General features: G+C 40.4%; 1 protein-coding gene across 2 annotated transcripts; it reads left to right on the forward strand.

Moving 5' to 3' along the window:
• The first annotated feature begins 54 nt into the window (after window positions 1-54).
• Window positions 55-20,682, forward strand: fgd6 (FYVE, RhoGEF and PH domain containing 6). 2 transcript variants are annotated; one of them, XM_079653664.1, is made up of 21 exons: window positions 55-283; window positions 1,947-3,987; window positions 7,660-7,774; window positions 9,019-9,086; window positions 9,324-9,354; window positions 11,751-11,902; window positions 12,827-12,983; window positions 13,489-13,576; window positions 14,106-14,156; window positions 14,256-14,314; window positions 14,399-14,470; window positions 14,771-14,839; window positions 14,962-15,045; window positions 15,511-15,590; window positions 15,709-15,811; window positions 16,548-16,691; window positions 16,781-16,883; window positions 17,287-17,381; window positions 17,499-17,627; window positions 17,711-17,859; window positions 18,504-20,682. In XM_079653664.1, exons 1-21 carry the CDS (start codon window positions 274-276, stop codon window positions 18,544-18,546), a joined length of 3,843 nt encoding a protein of 1,280 aa, XP_079509790.1. In that variant the 5' UTR covers window positions 55-273; the 3' UTR covers window positions 18,547-20,682. The 2 variants fall into 2 exon arrangements, with proteins under 2 accessions (XP_079509790.1, XP_079509791.1); XM_079653665.1 differs by having other exon boundaries at window positions 7,663-7,774.
• The last annotated feature ends 358 nt before the right edge of the window (window positions 20,683-21,040 follow it).

The raw sequence follows: 21,040 nt of genomic DNA on the forward strand, positions 1-21,040 counted from the left end.
ATGAACGGAACTGAGTTGTTTTTATGTGTCCTACTTGACTTGCTTGGGAAAAGCACCGTGGCTGAAAACTTCGGGAAAAATGGAAAAAGTAACAGGCGTAAAAACTGTATCGGTGCATCCGCTTGCAAGATAAGGACCGACAGCGATGGATCTGCATGTTTTCTCCCTGAAGTGGTTTTCTAACTGACAATAGTGTCGAAGGAGGAAAAAACTCTGTTTTTCTCGCAATTCCATTGAAAGTTTACAAATGGAGAAAGGAGCAAGTCGGGAGTCATGAGCACAGGTTTGTTTCGTGGGAGAGCTAACTTTACTTAGCAAAATCTTGCTGTGCAAGCATATATTGTAGTTATCTACAACTCAATACAAATAACGTCAGTTCTTCTGTGTATTCGCAGAAAGTGTAAATCACTACAATTTTAATGTCATAACGGACGCATCCGCTCTATTTTTACTCAGCCACAGTTAATTACACTTTTTTTTATAATAACACCTTTCGAAAGTAAAAACATACATGTGAGTGCTTTCTAAAACGCAATCATAACTGGTAATCAAAAATGTTCTTTTCTGTTTGATATTACGCTTTACCGTTGCAGCTGAAGGGGGTTAAATCCTTTGTCTAAAACATCTGTCCTGCTGTTGGTGTAACAAACCGGACTCGATAACAAGCGGCAGTGTTAACATCTCATATACAAAAAACAGTTAACATTTGCCAGGATAAAGAGGGATATCCCCAGTGAAATTGGAGATGTGCAAGAGATTTAAGGAGTTCTTGTTATTCCACGACAGGAGCTGTTTAAGCCCTAGTGTTGACTTTTACTGCGAAAGCACTAGGCCAGACTCCACTTAAAAATCTAACATTTTTAATGAAACCTTTTTTTAACAGGCTCAAATATCATAAGACATACTTTTTAAAGCCGTGATAGCGTTAATGGCATGTACTGGCCAATTCGGCTTTTATATAAAGAGACCAAGTAACATGTTTGACTAAGTTTGAGATTGATTCTCATTGCACATCACAGCCTTCAATGATACATTCTGATATGCATTTGGGTGAATCATTAATAAAAACGGAACTTTTCTATTAAAATGTGTAGGCCGAATTGAACATTCGAAATGATTAATAGGGATGTTAATTACTGTCCCATGACGCTGGCAGTTTAGTTTTTAAGCCCATTGACTCTATATGTATTGTTTCTTTTATAAGAGTGTATGTGCAAAGAAGCAAAGACAGGGCACCATGTTTCGCGTGCAGAGCGTTTCTGATCGTGGCCTCTCGGAAACAACCGCTCGATGACTCTACTTCTCGTGGTGACGGCCAGCCGGGAGATTCAGCCAGGAAAGCGGAAAATATCTCCTACAATCTCAATTGGCAGCTTTTTTTATTCGTGTAGAGACCGTTTTTTTTTTAATTCTAATTTTATTTAACTATTGTAATCATTGAGATTCTGGTTGTCTCATCAACTTAGCATATTATAATAGAGGCACTTATTTCTGGAAGATATTTAGTAGTTCCATGTAGTTTGAGAGAACAAAAAATACACTTAAGTCTAACTCAGTTCAGAGAACAATAGAAAGCTTTAATGGTAGTTTATAAAATTAGATTCAGAGAATAAGTTAAGACAGTTTTACTTTACTATTTACTTCCACAAGTGTAATTATCTCATGAAGGGCTTACACCAGCCCTTCATGAGATAATTACTTAATAATAATACATGCCTGAATTTATTTCACACATTACTCCAGTCCTCAGTCCTTCCCCTCTGACCCTAAGATTAACCTTTTTGACCGGAGCTTAATCCACAGTTTGCAGCTGTCTATGCTTATATTGGAGGAAGTGTGGATGAAGCATGGTTTATCGGTGCTGTTCTGGTGGGGTGTCATTCATTTAAAAAGAGTTAATAGTCTCAAACTGTTTTGTAACTTTCGTCCCTCTTCTTTTCATGCAGGTGTGAAGAAGCCACCATTAGCGCCCAAACCTAAACTCCCTGGTACCACCAAACCCTCCCCCCCGCCCATCGCCCCCAAACCAGGTCTCCTCTCCCAGCCTCCCATCGTCTCCCAACCTTCCCCGTCTACTCTAAAGAGGACAAAACCGGCTGTCGCCCCCAAACCATGCATTCCTAAATCCGTAGCTTCCCCTGTTTCAACCCCGTCACCTAAACCCAGTGAACCCCCCCTCCTATGTCAGGAACAGCAGACAGCTTTAGGTGATAACCTCTCCCTTCTCAACTCCAGAAATGGGATTTTATCGGAGACTAACAAACGTGACTCGGATTACATCATTCCCACTTGCTCTTGTGGGCTCCAGGACTGTTCCCAGTGCCAGCATCTGGAAAATGGAAGTACAACTGAGAGCGATTTTCACAAAGGGCCGTTGCAGAATGGGATTTCTACAGAAGGATTCACAGAGACGAGGCCACAAGTGAAAGAAAAACGCCCGGAGGAGGGAGTAGCTGTGGATAAGGTTGAAGGTGGAGGGATTGGCAAAAAGCCCAGGGATAAACCTCAAAGACAGAGACACCTGGAGAGGGATTTGTCTAACAAAGAAGCTCAGAGGACTGAGGAGCAGGAGGAGGCTGTGAAACATGAGGAAAGCGCTGTTGCTGAGCCTGATTTTTCAATAGCAGATGTAGAGACTGAGGCCCATCACACAGATTTAACAGACTCAGTCTTGGATGTTGCAGGCAGCATCATTATCTCCCCCTCTATCACTCCTCATGAGTCTTCCCCAGAATCCTTTCAGGCGGAACATATAATCACAGCCTCTCCCACCAGGTTACTCCCTGATCTGCAGGTCCCTGCTGCCCCCAGTAAGCCTCTCCCGGTGCCTCACCCACGCAAACTTAAAAAGCCTGCCCTGGTGAGGCAGGATGGCGTGGAGGGCAGTGCCCAGGATCAGGTGACGGAAGAACAAACACTTGAGATGCGAGAGGATGAGGGGAGTCAACCGGGTCTGTCTCTCAGTCAGGAGGGAGAGGAGCTCAGACAGGACTCGTGCGAGGAACCTTTACCCCAAAAAGACTCGTGTTTGGGAGATGATGAAGCCGACGCGCCCGTCCCCCCTCCTCGACAGACCTCCCTCTCGCCTCGCCTTCACAGGACAGTCCACATGTCACCCTCTCTTAACAAAAACACCTCCCACTCCTTAGTCCTGCTCTCACACGCTGACTCAATGAGCCACCAAAAAGGAGGAGCGGACCACCGGGTGGAGGAGGACGAAGAGGACGGGTATGGCGACTTTGAGCGCTACCCCATCACTCACAGCCTCCCCAAACAGATCAAACTCGGCTGTAATCCCCCTCTGGGTAGCGCCAGGAGAGCTTTCTCTGCCGAGGATCAGCCATGTGCGCCCCCCAGGAAACCCCAGAGACACAGCCTGCCAGCAGCACACTGCCCACCCTCCTTCTGCCCCCCTGCACCTCCACACGCTAACACCCCCATGAGGGAGCTGCCTGCGCCTCCTCAGGAGAAAACGGCCTGGCGCTTCACCCGACCCTGCGTGACCTTCTTCAGCCGGCAGATTCCCTCCAGGAGCAGCATGCCTCCAAAGAGCCGGGCTCCAGCACTGGGGGGCAAACAGAGGGCGCAGTCTTTCTCTGCAGCAGACCTGGCAACCCGGGCAGACTCTCATAAGAGGAGCCTCTCTTTCCGGAAGCTGCTGGAGCTCCGGCTGTCTGTCAAGATGCTCCCAAAGCTGCTGGCCAAGGGAGGGCAGTCTCTGGACTGTACCAGCGTGGAGTCCACCCGGGGGGAGAGGAGGCTGGAGCGACCCACCAGCTGCATAGTCGAGTCTGATATCTGTGGAGAAGATGGAGATGGGTCAGTGGAGTATGAGAACGTCCCTCTGTATGAGGAAATCCCAGAGTACATGAACCTGCCTTTCCACGGTGCGAGGCTGGGCTGGCCTCACGACCCCGACGGAGCAGATTCAGACATCTATGAAGTGCAGGATCCCTATCACAGGAGCAACGACCACGAGTACGAGGGGTATGTATAATGCATATTTAAAATGTGTAAAATGTTGTTTAAGGGTGTAACTAATGATTATTTATTTTGTTGATTAAGTGGTCTTATCTTGTAGCAGTGTATGCATTTGTTAGTTATTAGAGCAATGACAAAAGTTTAGAAAATAAATCAATGGGAACAAAATGCAACACAGGTTGCTAAACTGGATTTTAATCTGACACATTGCCCTAACCCCAGGGTGCCCATTTATTTTTATGATTTATTATTTGATTGTTAAGTCTCTGTATGCTTGCCAGCTACTTCTATTAGACACTTTTCCAAAAATGTACTGCAATAAACAACATCAGATGTCTCAATCAACAGTGAGATAATAAGGAAAAGTAGCAACTTGTCTCCTTTAATAAGCTGGGAACAGCGAATGTTTGGCATTATTTTTTAAATGAATTGTTAATCAAATTGCAGAGTTATATTTTTAACCCCCTTCTAATAGATTAACCGACCTCTCATTTCAGCGCTAATCTTTTAATTTGTTTTTGAAAGGTTATCTAGCAGTAACAGATGTTGTAGAGGAGTTATCAACTGAGTAAATACTCTATACTTTTTGACAGTTGTTATCAATTCAATTTTCCTGCTAAGTTTAAGAACAAACAACCCTTATTTCCAAACAAAGGCAATATGTGTTTGTGTGAGAGAATTTATTTAGGCTGAAGTCCAGAGCACTTGCTGCCAGTTTGTAATTTCAAGTGACCGTAGCTTGAGTGTACGACAGGTTGCACAGGTGACGTTAGTGGTTTGAATTTACAACAGTGAGAAAGTGGCCTTTGAGCCAGTGGCATTGAATTTGAATAGAGCGTTGGTGCAGGTCGGCCTGTTTTCCTGTGGGTTATTTTCAGTGGCCTGGGCAGGAAATGTCTGAGAATCGCAGAAACGCCACACAGCTCTCTAGAACAGGAAAATAAACCTCCAGCAACCACTAGCCTCCTCCTCCTCCTCGGACTGCACGCCTTCGCTCTGCGTTTAGCCTCTTCATAACCTCATCACTCCTTTTTTCTCCGCTGTGCCACTGAAGTGAGTTCTTTCAAACAAGTAAATTGTCTTTTAAATCCTTAGACCTCTGGAAGAGTGGCAGTTAGGGGATAGGGACACATAGGATTTGAAGATTATTGACTGTGGGAATACCAACAAAAAATCATAACATATATCTCAAATCATAACAAAATGTTATATATAACATTTTAAATTGAGCTTAACCCATTAATTATCTTCAAAATCAATACACTTTGTTACTTATTTCTCAATGATTATTGTTTATTGGTTAGTTTAATAAAAGGTAACTTCCTCAGAAAGCTTATTTGTTTGACCAAAACATAAGCTATTAAGTTCACATAATATGAAATGAGAGCCAGATAATTGTCCAATTTAGTCACTGTATTTTACAGAACAATGATTAGTTGTAAATTGGAGCTCTTTTGCATTTCGCTCGATAAATAACAAACAAATAAGTGAATTAACAGTCATGCGACACTGCAAGCAAATGTCCTGAAAACCATTTATGCCATTAACATCCCGTTGAGCCCTTTATGTCCCGGACTGCTGTGATTAGGAGATGTTCTGTTCCCTTGATTCCTGTTTCCTCTGACTGACAGTGGCACAACAAGTGATGAAGTCGATGCCACCTTAGGTGATAATAACACAGCCATTAAATGGATTAAGATGAACCCTCACTCTGTCGTTGGCAGGGTGTTTCTGTGTTAGAGAGGAGAAAGAGGGAGAGAGTTAATCTGTCGTTTTTCCCAGGCATCTGAGCCTATTAAGTTTATGTAAGTAGCCTCGGGCTGTAAACAAGTGGTGCTCTGTGCCTGATCCAGTGTGTTGGAATGCTCCACTATAGAGAAAGCATAAGGGGGGGGGGGGGGATTGAGGTAAAAGAAACTGTCGGGAGCCATGTAAGAAAAACAGGGAAGTGGAGAGATTGGGCTATTGCTGATGAGAGTGAAAGGAAATGTGAGGGGTTTGGAGTCCCACAGTCTTTCCTATCCAACATTTACTCAGAGCTTTCACTCTTTTTGCCAAGATAAAACATCAACAATCCTCTTTACAAAGCATCATTAGGAAAAGGGAAACAGCAGGACTAGGGTCCACAATTCAGGAAATATACAATGTGTAAAATTTAAATTGGAATTAACAGCAATTTATGAAAATATGGTGGGAATCTACTCCGCTGTTTAACATGTCATATGCAGATTTATACTAACCTGTTACCATATTATAAGCAAACTTTTTCCATTAATTTGTCAAATAAATCCATTATTTTCCCAAAAAGCTACATCACACATGGCAAGTTGTCAAAAACGAGTTATAAACTGGGTACCTTTCTTTTGCTACTACCTGCAGGTCAGCTGCAATATTATTAAAGTAGGGCTGCTCAATTCATCGTATTTTAATCGCAATTACGATTATGGCTTGCAACGATTACGAAAACAACGTAATCGAAATAAAACGATTATTTTGTTATTATTATTACTTTTTTTTTTTTTTTAATAATGTTTTTTTTATTGGATTTTTAGTTGAGTTATACTTAAAGTTCAGGGCAATCAACTGTTAAAAACATACTGTTCACATTTTTTTTATCCAATAACTTGATATTTTCAAAGTAAATGGATAACCGTTTTTAATAATCATGATATCAATTATTGACCCAAATAATCGAGATTATGATTTTTGCCATAATCGAGCAGCCCTATATTAAAGTATAAAATATGTTTCCGTCAATAAGATAATCAAGTTGGAAAGCATAGTCTTTTGGCCTTGACGATGCTGAAGTGTTGTATACAATATCTGAAATATTGAAATTGTGTGACTTCGCTGGGATATTTCCGATCTTTCACAACCCTAACCAGGACTAGACCGAGGAGGCAAATCCAATCATACCTCCCCCTCATTTCATCAGTCAGACCACTTAATTGTACGGGAGCGATCAAAACATCAGTGACACACTAACGCATGTTGCTGCTTGCGCTAACCTGGCAGACAGAGCCATCATATCGCTGCCGGCAGCAGGCTGTATACAGAATAATAAAAAAGATATATCGGGTACAGGCATACCTTACAAGAATACAAATAATTAGAACTGGGCAATATGGCTGGAAGAAACATAATAATAAAATAATCTCAATTTTGATCAGGATATTTGTTTGAATAATGATGAAGTCTCTAAAATGTAAAAAAAACCAGCATCACATCCTATTCACTATCATATCTCACTGGTTTTGCTTGCAACACAAAATATGTGTTTTCAGCCCTTTATAACTGCACAAAAGTATTTTCTTTGTCTTATTTCAGGCCATGGATTTAAAATTCTAATCAACCAGTGTTAACATTTTCTTTAAATGTCCTTAAGGGACATTTTCCTTTTCATTATAGATGTTGTCAGCTTGATTTCAATATTTTCCATCGTTGTACAACACCTCTGAATGCGTTTTGCTCTTTTACTGACTCATATGTTTCTTCTGAGCAAAGATTAAGTTAATTAATGACCTTGCACAAAAGTCTAATCTTTATTTAACCAGGGAGTGTGTTTCTGAACTCACACTCCTCTGCAGCCCTGCCCTGCGTCTCATTCACACATTTAAACATTCTCTCTGAAGCCAAGCTCAATTCTGTGTGTGTTATGCTGTGGGTGTTGAATGTTAGCAGCGGTTGGCTGGGGCAGGACGTCCACTCTGAGGAGGAAGAGATCCACAGTTCAGATGAAGAGGACAACAGCTCCTCCTCCAGCAAGGAGCACATGGACGAGGCCGACCGACAGGTAAACTAGTTGACCTGAGAGGAGAACGCTGTCTTTATAAAGCAATGATTATACATTCCTAAACTAATTAAGTATGAAACTGAAACATAAGCCAGCACATGATGACGGATAATTTCCGGTGGTTTCTATGCCAACATGCCTTTTAATTTCAACCATTGAAATGTACTTCTCATACACATCTGGTATATTTTTTCAAAAGCTGTTCATTGAAGACAGAGACAAATGTTTTTTTTATATAAACACAGTATTTATTCTTTTCAAAATGGCCAGTCACTTCAACAAAAATACTCTATTATGGCTAAAATAAAAACACACTTTAGCCCCTATATTTCACAAATGATTCATATAAAATCATTAGAATTATCATATCAAAAATGACAGAATTTTTTTTTAATTGGTTTTGTCTGACCAACAGTCGAAAACCCTGATACATTACTTATTTCTTATTAAAAAAAGTGACTGTAAAAGCCCATTTTAAAACCTTAAAAAACATAAATACCTTGACATCCATTAAGGGTTTCCTGATCTCAATGTTTGAAGCAAACACTGCTTTAATGTGACTGTTTTACACAATAAGGAAAAATAGACGTTGCTACTTTTATGGAAAATGACTCTGCTTTCAGGCACGAACATGTCAGATAGGCCTGGCATTCACAGTTTACAATGGACGTCTCATATCACTGCCTGTGACTAAGCTGTCACTGCAGCCACTGGAGATAGTGTGTCCGTTACAGCGCTTTAGAAGTGTGTGTGTACGTGTGTGTTTGGAAGGGGGGATGGTGAGCAAACACAGAAGGGTTACAGGTTCAGGAATAGCCCTCCAATGAGCTGTTTTTTTTTTTCTTTCTCCGTCCTGTGTGACCCTCTCCATGATATTGTCAGCACCTGTGTCTGATGCCCCTCAAACTTCCAGGGTATCACTAATACAGAGGGGAGGTGGGGGGGCATGGCCACTGTCCAAATTAAGTCATTGAAAGACCGCCCCCATTACCATTCAACAACACACACCATCAGAGAGCCACAGAGGGGAAAGAGAGGAAGGGAAAGGGGAATGTTGTCGCTGTCCTCTCGGGATTGAGTTTTTGGAAGTCTGTAAACTCAATCCTGATGGTTTGACAGAGAAAAACCAGGATCATGGTGATTTGCAGCGAGTCAGTGAGTGTACAGCGATCAGTTTTAGGTGAGATCGGTTGCTGTTAGCCTTTGTGTAGCTTTGTGAAACTGTTTGTGTTTCTCCTCTTCAGCAGGAGGATGAGACGAAGAGGAAGAAATTGGTGCACATCGCCCAGGAGATCATGAGCTCCGAGAAAGTGTGAGTGTTTTTTTAATGAACCGGAGCCCTTTTTAACTTTCAAATAAGATAAAAAAGCAGTTAAAGACTTTCTTATTTACTAATAAGTGTGTACAGTTGCATAAAATGGACAAGAAAAAGTATATATAACTCAAAATTATACTTAAACAGATTATAGTACTTCACATTCTTACATAACCAGCAGCACATGATAACACAAAGTGATGTATTGAACTGATGTATTTCTGTTACTCTCAGGTTTGTGGATGTCCTGAAGCTTCTTCACATAGTAAGTGTCTTGTTTATTAAAGAGTTGCATTAAAGGAACCGTAAAGAGTGCTTTTTACATAATAAAAAGTACCGTGCCTACACTGTGATTGTTTTGAATTAGGTTCAAAGCTTTTTCCGAGGGATGGACCTGAATTAATGAGGTCTCGGCGGGTGTTGTCTTTGCCACAGTGCCCGTACAGAGCTGAATCATTTAGTTTTTTAAAGTTGCTGTGTAGGAGGATTTTAAAAAAAATTTTTGTTTTAGTTTTTAGGTCGGCAGTGGAAAGCGGTAAACGCAGGGCATAAGTAGAAAGGCTTTGATCAGTCCTATTGCAGGGAAACATTATCTATTTTTGTGCAAGAAAAAGAAAGCACGCATGGTTCTTCAGTTAAGGCTCGTCCAGCTCTGTTAAGGTGAGCTGTGTAGTTGGTCTGCGGAGCTTCAATATTGATGGTTTCATGTCAAATCAGTTAGGTGAGGGTTGCTTTCAATAACATAAGGCAACATCCTAATTTCAAGTACATACAGGCCATTTATGCTAGTATTTTACATAAAGTATATGTTTGAGTTGTTCTCCCTGCAGTTTGTTTTGTTAAAATGTTGTTCTCACGTGCTTCCTTGCTTCAAGCAAATGTAATTTCCTGAAGCAATGCAGCGAAAAAGATTTTTTCCCCATAAAGAAAGTTTTATGTGATATCCCTTTGCATTTTAACGAGACACTAGTTTGTATGCCTAGAGATAAAGAAATGCCTCCATGTATAATGTAACGAAATAACGTTTTTCTTTATCTTTCTGTTGTCAATATGATACGATCTGAAAATGGTTATCAATTACCCAGAAGTACTTTAAAAAGGGACTTTTTTGTAGGTTTTCTGTTAGTATGTCCAATGTGTATGAAAATCCTAATCACGATTGATTCTTCATTTAAAAACAGACTTCTGGTTGTTCCTCTGTTCAGTATAGGCTCTCTTGGCCGATTTAGTTTAAAAATAAATCCACTTAAATGATGTTTTGTCTCGGTCCCCATGTTGAATGCTCGTAGCTTTTTGAATGGAAAGGAACCATGTGACTGGAGGAAGTCAGGTTTTTATTTAGGGGAAGTGCCTGAAAAAAATGTTGGGGAGAAAAATCAGGTTGTGATTTCTAATGTCAGTATGTGTGAAGTTAACATGGCATCTATACATTAGAGTACTTTTTAAGTATGCTAGTTGTTACATTTGACAGGAGAGCTCTGCCTTTATATGTATTTGTTCTATCCGCCTCAGATGCAGCTTTAGTGAAGCCCACCCTGCAGGATTAGTTTTAACGTCGTCCTGTGGCTGACGAGGGGGGGTGCTCTGTGTGCTCTGACCAAGAAAAGAGGTCAGATCAAATTCTTCTCTCCGCTCTGCCGGCCTGACAGCTGCCTCCTCAGGCCATAGAGACGACCTCCAGACACACACATACCTCAGATAATCCTCCAGTATGAGTGTGTGTGTGTGTTGTGTGTGCAGGTGTGTGCGTGGTTTGGGGACTTTGCTTGTGCTTATTTGTGGCAGGTCGTCCATCTGATTTGTTTGCATTTCTTCGGGAATCTTTTTCAAGTGGGTTTATTTTAAGCGTCCATTTCTGTTTTGTGAATATTAGAACGGACGTTGGTTTCTTTTCTCCGTGTTTGTAATTTGTTTCTGTTAGTTCTGTATCTAATTCTGCACCAGTGGAGCTAACTGGATTAGTTTTTACTATCTTGTTTTTGAGGCTTTCTTTATGTTAATATCAAAAACCTGATCAGATAATGAGGTGTCAGTATGATATGATAAATACATTTGGCAGAAATGTATTGTTTGGGTCATTTACTGCATATAAATATAATGTATAATATTGAGTGTGACTGATGTCTTCATTACTTTATTTGTATTGCTGAATGGACTGCCTGTCACCTGAAAGTTAATGATGCAGTAAATTAAAGTGGGGGATGGCAGAAAATGTGTGTGTGAGCATAAACCAGGATGTTGGGATCCAGCGCCTCCCTTCTTCCTTCCAGGTGGATGTGTGTGTTGGCACACTGGAAAAAGGACAGACTGCTGAGTCAGCTGTGTGTGTGTGTGTGTGTGTGTGTGTGTGTGTGTGTGTGTGTGTGTGTGTGTGTGTGTGTGTGTGTGTGTGTGTGTGTGTGTGTGTGTGTGTGTGTGTGTGTGTGTGTGTGTGTGTGTGTGTGTGTGTGTGTGTGTGTGTGTGTGTGTGTGTGTGTGTGTGTGTGTGTGTGTGTGTGTGTGTGTGTGTGTGTGTGTGTGTGTGTGTGTGTGTGTGTGTGTCAGGGGGCACTTTACAAGGTGATAACCAGGTGTTCCTGTTCAGCTGCATGTTGTCACCCCACCCTGTACAGCTGTGTGTGTGTTATAAATAATGATGGCATTCCCACTCTGTGCCTACAGGACTTTCGGGACGCTGTTGCCAAGGCAACCCGTCAGAATGGGAAGCCGGTGGTGGACGAGCGGATCCTCAGCCAGATCCTGTACTACCTGCCTCAGCTGTACCAGCTGAACAGAGACCTACAGAGGGAGCTGGAGGACCGAGTGGCACACTGGTAAACACACACATAACACTTCAGCTCCCATAATGGTCTGGGGGATGTTGCAGTGGATTCAGTGATGGATGATGTGGGCTGCAACTAAAGCTGTGTATTTTTTAGACTACACTTTATAATAATGTATTGTAATGCATTTTACTTGAAGTACTTTAGAAGGTACCCAAAGAAACGATAACATGTACAGGTGTAAATTCTTAAAACATTCCTAAAAATACACACACTTTAAAAGGACAACACAAAATATCAATCACATATTAAAAGCAGAATTGAGAAGGTGAGTTTTGATTTAGGATTTGAGTATGGATTGATTGGTGCATTCGAAATGCCGTCTTAGGTCTTTTGGGGCGAGCAGAGAAATTCTTCTGTTGTTCTTTACATCTGTGATCATGTCTATTCTGCAGTACTGCAATACGACCTGGTACAAATGTTTGTCAGCAGCTTTAAAATCAAAACTGCTCCACCTGTTAAAAATCTGCTCAAAGATTGTTGGTCAACCCTGTCAGAGACAACCTAGTGAGGCTGTCCAACAACATCATCTCTGACCCAAACCATGTTCTGAACAGTGAATATGAACTGCTACCATCGAATCGGAGATACAGGGTCCCACCATTCAATAAAGTCAGACTGAAGCACTCCTTCATGCATCAGTCAATCCTCACAGTAAATACAGAGCTAAATCCCAGGTCAAATGCACGCTGAAGGCTCTTTGAGCATGTTTTCTCTCACTGATTGTGCTGTTATGTTAAATGCTTGTTGTTTGTGTTTCATGTATTGTGTCTGGATACTTTGTCTGTTGATGTTGGACATGGAGCTGCTGTGACACAAGTCAAATTTCAGACTTGATCTGACGAATAAAGTAATATCGTATCGTAATATGGTATCGTATCGTATTGCTTTATTCACGAAACGGTTTGTTCACAGGAGCGATCACCAGAGGCTGTCGGACATCTTTGTTCAGAAGGGTCCTTACCTGAAGATGTACTCCACCTACATCAGACAGTTTGACAACAACGTGGCTCTGTTGGACGAGCAGTGCAGGAAAAACACCGCCTTCGCCGCTGTTGTCAAAGAGTTCGAGGTAAAACTGCAAATACTGCTCTTAATACAAGGATGAGTGAGACAAAGACAATAAATATGTACTGTGTCTGGTACGTGTGTGTGGGAGTTTTTTATTCTAAACCTTTTTTACACTGTTTTTATTCAGTGTGTTTTCTAACAGAAGTTAGAAGTCTTTTCTTAATTTTTTATTTTTTACAGCTGTAATACAAGGCTTTTTCTGGTCTATACATTCAATTGGACTAGGCTACAATTTGAATTCCTGTTGTGTCACTTCAACAACTAATCACTTAGGAAACTCAGTACATCAGCATTGTTTTTAAGGCAGGACTTTAATGGAGATTGTTTATGTTGCTTTATGTGAAAAATACTGTTTTAGATGCATCCACACCTGCACAGTTACTACAGGCTTTTAAATATACTGACGATGTCTGGTGCTTCAATCAAGAATTTGTATTGGTAGCAGCCATTAATTTACTTCTATCTCCAACGGTTAACTTGAAGCGTCTGTGTTCGTTTTGTCTCAGATGAGTCCAAGATGTGCGAGCCTGGCTCTGAAGCACTACCTGCTGAAGCCGGTGCAGAGGATCCCTCAGTACCAGCTGCTGCTCACAGGTACACACACACACACACACACACACACACACACACACACACACACACACACACACACACACACACACACACACACACACACACACACACACACACACACACACACACACACAGACAGACACAGAGAGAGAGAATCCTTGTTTATGTTCTACGATCCTCTGCACACTGAAGGTCAAAGGGTTTATTGAATCATGGCCGCCTTGATTGACTGCCAGTGAATGGAACTCTGGACTCAAGTCTTTGTTTTGGTTCCATACTGGCACCCAGTGGAGAGTTGGGGTACTGTAAACCTGAGGAGTTCGACTCAAGACAAATCCTGCAGAAAAATCTTAAATATAGAACATATTTGTAAAAGAACAGTACAGGCTGTGACTGCACACTGAAACGTAGGAATGTGAAATAAAACTATTATCATATAATAACGGATGTAATCAAATAAGTTACCTTTTTGTCGTATATGTTTTTATGTTTCCCCAAGGCTGTTGATTCGTTTTTTTTGCTTTATAATAACTTGAAACTTATTTTCCAGATTATCTAAAGAACCTTCCAGAGGACTCTGAGGATTATAAAGACACCCAAGGTTTGAAAATACTCATTATTAACGTTTACCAGGACAATCATATGTGCTAAGAGAAAATGTATGCACAACACTAATGTGTGATCTTTGCTATCTGTGCAGCGGCCCTCGGCATAGTGAAAGAAGTGGCCAACCACGCTAATGACATCATGAAACAAGGGGTAAGACCTTATTCCACATAAAGCTTTAGGTTCTGTCTTCTCCAGCCGTGTGTTTCTCCTCACTTCTCTGATTGTCTTTCTCAGGATAACTTTCAGAAGCTGATGCAGATTCAGTACAGCCTCAACGGCCACCATGAGATCGTTCAGCCAGGCAGGGTGAGTATCAGAAATATTTTTTTAAGGATTTTCAGTTCCTACTGAGGCCGGGAAACTTTTCACACGGCTGTCAATTCTCTCAGATGGCTGCCAAATACCAGTTTTACTCATTTAATTGGCCCATTTGTAACAGATACAACAGTGTCATGAATAATGGGGCATGTTCTCGGTGCCAAAAATCACTTTTCATCATTTGATCATTGGTTGTTTAATTCTTTTTATAGACTGATGTTTTTATTCAGCCACTGACTCTATCTGTTTTATGCAGCCCATTTAAAACAAACATGTCTATATTTGCAGGTGTTTCTGAAGGAGGGTACTCTAATGAAGCTTTCCAGGAAAGTCATGCAGCCTCGCGTATTCTTCCTGGTGAGTAATTTAGTTTTAAGTATCTGTAAGCTATCCCCTTTTTCCTCTCAAAATTAAGTTCATTTAATTTAATGAATTCTGTGAATCCGTGTTTTCTTCCTAATTGTTTGTGTTTGCTTCAGTTCAATGATGCACTCATGTACACCACTCCCGTCCAGTCCGGCCAGTATAAACTCAACAGCGTCCTCTCTCTGGCCGGGATGAAGGTGAGAGACATCACACTGTGACGGTGGCCCAAACATAGTTCATCCATTTATTTCTGTATGTTCTTTTATTGCTAGCCAGAGGATTTACACAAATAGAGCTACAGATACTTGCCTGTTTTGATCCTACATCACTGCACAATCAAATGCCTTTATGGGGGGGCATTCACATTCGCTTGTGAAAGAATCTTGTACTTAACTTTTCATTTATATTTCAGTATGAATAAATACACCTGTCATCAGTTTTTACTTCCAATATTTATTTAATATGTTAAGATTTATTTATACTGACATTTCTTCATGTGTGTATCTGCATTGAAACATGAATTATTTACGCTACAGTGCTCATACATTTTAAAGGTGCACAATCTCTGTTATTTATATAATAAACATGATATATAAATAAATATATATAAATAAACATTGATTGATTGTTATTTATGGATTTCTGTGTTTGTAATTCTCCAGGTGAGTAAACCGAGCCAGGAGGCCTATCAGAACGAGCTGAACATCGAAAGCGTTGAACGTTCTTTCATCCTGTCTGCCAGGTCAGCATGCAGCCTCCGCAATCATCACAGTCTGCACATAAGTAGCTATAAATATTTATAAATGTATTACTTGTGTTTGCTGTAGCTGAGAGTAGCTGATGTGGGTTTATGCTTGCAGCTCGGCTACAGAGAGAGACGAGTGGCTAGAGGCCATCGCTAAGGCCATAGACGACTACACCAAGAAGAAAATCACCTTCATATCCAGTCGAAGTCAGGAGGAGGTAAAGCTGCAAATCTCTGCGGGTGTTTGTAGAGTGTATCTGAAAAACATGTCAGGCTGCAGTTACATATTATTTAGCATGCAGGACTGTACTTACAGAAAACCTGCACTCTTTTTACACATCTGCTCACTTATGTAAATATATTTAACATGTTCATTCAAATGCTTAATGTTTTACTTTGATATGTTGTATCAAAAGTTACTTCATCACTTTATTTTGAATTTTTCTGTATTATTATTGAAATGTTTATTCTATTTTATCTTTATTTTTACCTTGTTTGAATCCTGTGTTTCACTCTGACCCTGTTGCTGCTATAAACGCCTGAATTTCCCCAAGAGGATGAATATAGCTCCATCTTATCTTAAATAACAAAGAAAGGTAGAACATCCTGCCATTAAACAGGCTGGAATTGATTTGTTAACCCTGCTTGAAAAAGGACGGACAAGATTAATCGATTATCCAAATATTTACCTTTTTTCTGCAAAAACACAACTTTAAATCTTCTTTTTACCATAAATATGCTGATCATTTTCCTTTTAAATTCAACAAAAAAATAATCTAGCAATTCTAAATCTGTTATGATGTCCATATTAAACAAAATTAGGCTAAACTTGACTAAGTCCTTTACCTTGAGAAAAGCATTTAAAAATGTGTTATCGAGTAAAAGGGAGCTATACTATATTAACCCTCGATTGACAGCTAGCTGTAATAACAATAATCATCTGTGTTCTCGCAGGCGGAGTGTGTGGTCGACACCGGGGCCCCGCTGGGTTCGAAGGCTCCGATCTGGATCCCAGACCTGAGGGCCACCATGTGCATGATCTGCACCTGCGAGTTCACGCTCACCTGGAGGAGGCATCACTGCCGCGCCTGTGGACGGGTCAGTACCACTCCGCTCCTCCTGCAGCACATCCCTTAAATAATTAACCCCCCCCCTCATTCTCATGTTAGCTACATGTGTGTCTGCAGGTGGTGTGTCAGGCGTGCTCGGCCAATAAGTACTACCTGGAGTACCTGAAGAACCAGCCGGCACGTGTGTGTGATCACTGCTTCGTCAAACTGCAGGAGAATAGTGAGTAAAGAGGGGGTTTTCTGAATTCAGCTGCAAAATATCTGATTACAATTCTTACCAAATTGCATATTTCAAAACCAATAACGCAGTTTGGAAATGTTACTAAATACTGTACTTGACTACACATTTTAGGTACCTGTAATTGAGTATTTCAATTGTATGCAACTTTATATTTCTTCTTACATCTGTAAGCTAGGATTTAAAAGACTTATTCAGGGACTGAATAAGTCTTTTTAGATTTTTGTCTTTTCATTGGATTTGTGACTACTGACAAAAACAAAAATATGTAAATACCATCTTTAAAAACGTAACCTTTAATATTAAATTGATTATTTCCTTTTAGTAAAATCTTAGTCATTTAAGTCTTTTTTGTTTATTTTCATTGATTTCTTTTTTTTTGTAGGTGACCGCTGTGCTTCAACATCAGTTTCTCCAATTAAACCTGGAGCTTTCTCCTTCACCAGGAAACAGAAGAAGATCCCTGCTGCACTAAAAGAGGTGAGAAACAAAGATCTACACAGCTGGGATACTCTTTATGACTAAGATTTGGTGTAATCTTATATTTAGCGAGTAAATGTAACCCGATTCATTTTTCTCTTGCTGTTTTTTTTGCAGGTATCCGCAAACACTGAGAATTCCTCGATGAGCGGCTACTTAAACCGGTCGAAAGGATACAAGAAGCAGTGGAAGAGGCTGTGGTTTGTCATCAAGAACAAAGTCCTGTACACCTACGCTGCCAGCGAGGTACTGACACAGTGTTTTTCTCATTTTACTAAACTGAGCAGCTTTTTGTATCTTTTTGATTGAGTAATTGTTTCTCCCTCCAGGATGTTGCTGCGTTGGAGAGTCAGCCCTTGCTCGGGTTCTTCCTGAGAGAGGAGAAGAACGGGCCGGCTCAGAAGCTGCAGTTTAAGCTGTATCACAAAAACACGCTGTTCTACATCTTCAAAGCTGACGACATCCCTACCGCACAGAGGTATCTGCACTGAAAATGGCAGACAGCGCCTGAAGATTACAGTCCTATTTGTTAGAAATACAGCAGAAGAGCAGTTGGTCTATGTGTTTACATAGCAGATAAACACTGACATTGGTCTAATAAAGAAGTAATTAAAAAAAGTTAAATGTATTTACTGTAATACCTGCATTATTTTTGAATTACATAAAAAATGTGTAATGTCCACTAGTTTGAGTAAAGGTAAATAATAAAAAAATGGGAGGGGCGCACTTTCAATGTGGTCGAATACACATTTACTGCTTCACCATGTTTCACCAGTTAGATGCTGTTATTGTGAAGCAGCAGTAGTAGTAAATGTTAGCCTTTCATAGCGGTTAACAAGAAAGAAAAAAAACAGAACGATGATGAGCTGCATCATTTCCTATTGATCCTAAGTGCAATTAAATGTATATCCAAAACAGGAATGGCGTACTTGCTACTAAAAAGTTAAAACTACCATATAGCGAAACTTACTACAGATTGTTTTATGTTGTATGTAAATGCCTTTTGCACAATCAAATTTAAAGACAAAATATAGATATTTCTTCCCCAAATATACATTATTTATATTAGAATGTGTTGGTCCCGATGTTAGCTAATTTTCTGTTTTCTATTTTTCTCTTCAGATGGATCGAAGCCTTCCAAGAGGCAATGATCCTCGAACAGTAATTGTGTTTTGGCAGCCTTGAAGTCACATCACAGCCCCGGAGCCAGTGGATCGAAAACGTATGACCCCCGGCTGATTTCAGGTCAGGGGTCCCCGCTCAGGAAGGACTCCGGTCGGACTGATCACTTTAAAACAGAAATACACTGCAGAACATTACTGTATGTGGGTGGGGTGGGGGGGGAACCTGACTCTAAGGACTGGAATCTGTTTTCCTACACATTATTTTCTACCAACAACAGCAGCTGAGGTCAGAGTTAATAGATGTTGCAGCTGCGGGTCAAAGGTCAAGTCAAGAAGCACGTCTGTGGAAGTGAGACAGGTCAGGGTTAGGAAGTCTGGGAATTATATTTAACTGCAAACGGATGAAGGAACTACTTTTTGTTTGAAACAAAATATACAAAACTGCGCATTCCTTCAAGCATGTTGACATTGGCTACAATAAGTATTTTAAATCCTACTGTGTGATTTTTCTTAAAGGGATAGTTCGGATTTTATGAAGTGACTATGTGTGCGTTTCACTTCGGTTAAATGGATTCCTTGCGTCCCTCACTTGCGTTGTTTCCCTGCGACTAGTCCCTCCCACCAGGGAAGCATGGAGAGACGCAAGGAAACCACGAGAAGCAGGGAAATGAGTTTTAAAAGCAATGGGACGGACATCTGTTTGTGATGACGCCGCACAGCCGATCGTCTGACAGCAGCCAGATCAGTGCATGCGCTGCATCGTCCAATCAGTGAGCGATACACAGTAAGGGGGCGGGGCGAGTGTATGAGGATTTCACTGGAGGATGGTCTGGTAGTTTCTCGATTATCGCTCCTCAATCCTCGGTCCTCCGGCACAAATAAGGCCACTTGGAAGCTACTCAAAGTGGCGCAGACAAATCAACTTCCGGTGATACAGAGACAAAGGAGCGAGGAAATGAAAAATAAGAGAAGTGAAACGCACCCCATGAATGAGTACCCTATAAAAGCCCACTGCAAAAGATCAGAACTATGACTTTAATGCAAAATCTCAGGATACAATTTTCAAATACACATCTCAAAATATTCCACATTGTAACATGTCATCTAAATCATGGTTGAACAGTATTGCGGATGTCTGTTTAAGAGTTTCAGGATTTAACAAGGTGGGATTTTACTGTGAAAATCCGCTCTTTAAAGAATCAGGAGCTGTTCTGCTCTTTAGTTTGATCTCTCTGGTTAAGAGATTGAACTCCTATATTTTTAAAGTTAACATACAAAACATTCAAATTATGGTTTTAAAAACGACATCCTGGAGAAAACTGGAAATGTCACGAATAATGTAGATATGTTTCATACATTTTAAAATGTATTTTTGCCTGTTTAGCCACATTAGAAATGGTTAATTGGTAAAACAGTGTATATGGACATGAAAGAGCAACATTGACCTTTTTTATATCAAAGCCGAGAGCTAATATTTATAAAATAGGAAGATTTATTGTTTTAAAAGCGCAGGCTGCGACTTGTTTTGGGAGTCAGGGTTTTGTAGGAAATATGTTTCCATCAGTTATTCTTTTAAAACTTAAAAGGTAACTTTTTAGAAAAAGATTTTTTTAAATACTGTGGAAAGTATGCATTAACTATATTTCCAAGGAAATGCTCCAAAGGAAGAAGACATTTTGAATTGTTGTAGACATTTGTGCCTTTTTTTTATCTCCTGCTTTGAGAATAATTGCAATAATATAGGTGCTCTGTTTGACAGTCTTCACTAAATCAGGACACATTTAGGCACCCAGTTTGCATGACTACTCACTTTCTAACCAGGGTACTCGAGGTTTGTAGCTTTACAAACGATCATTTATCAGGTCGGTTTCTTCTTGGTTAGGTTGCCATATGTTGCACTACCCCATTATTTCACAGTGGGAGGAATCCAAATCCTGCTTTCTTTTAGTGAAGGAATAAAACGTTGAATTCTGTCTTTGTAGCTCTGACTGCTATTGTGTCTCATTCAGATGTGTATGTAGTGGAAATGAATCAGTAAACAGTTTCCCAGGATGCATTTCCTCATGATTGTACATTAACAGTGACCATTTGTAAAGGTCTGCTCTATCAGAGTTAGAGTCTCCTATAAACAAGGATTTTAAACTGTCAGGCAACAGTTTTAAATAAAGTATATATATAAAAAAGATCTTGTCCTTCTGTATAATTTCCTGTTTTTTGCTTTAAAGTGATCTGCAAAACCCTTTTCTCTACTTAATCACCAGAATGTGTGGAAGGCAGAGTTTATATCTTTGTGTCGTCTCCATCTGTCTGAGAAGGCCATGGTTTGAAAGATAGGGGATTTTTTACGACTCATGATGCCAAAGCTCTGGATTTGACTTCATGCTTTCCCCCCTCATCTCTCTCTAAACTGTGACTCTGGACTCCCTTTGATCCTCCCTCTTGAGCAGTAGAGAGGTAAAGCCCAATAACAAACTATTGTTTATTTAAACAGAGTTCAAGTCAGTGTCAGGAGACACAGGCATTTGTCTCTTCATT

This window comes from Notothenia rossii (genome assembly GCF_949606895.1).
Source record: "Notothenia rossii genome assembly, chromosome: 10".
Lineage (NCBI taxonomy): Eukaryota > Metazoa > Chordata > Actinopteri > Perciformes > Nototheniidae > Notothenia > Notothenia rossii.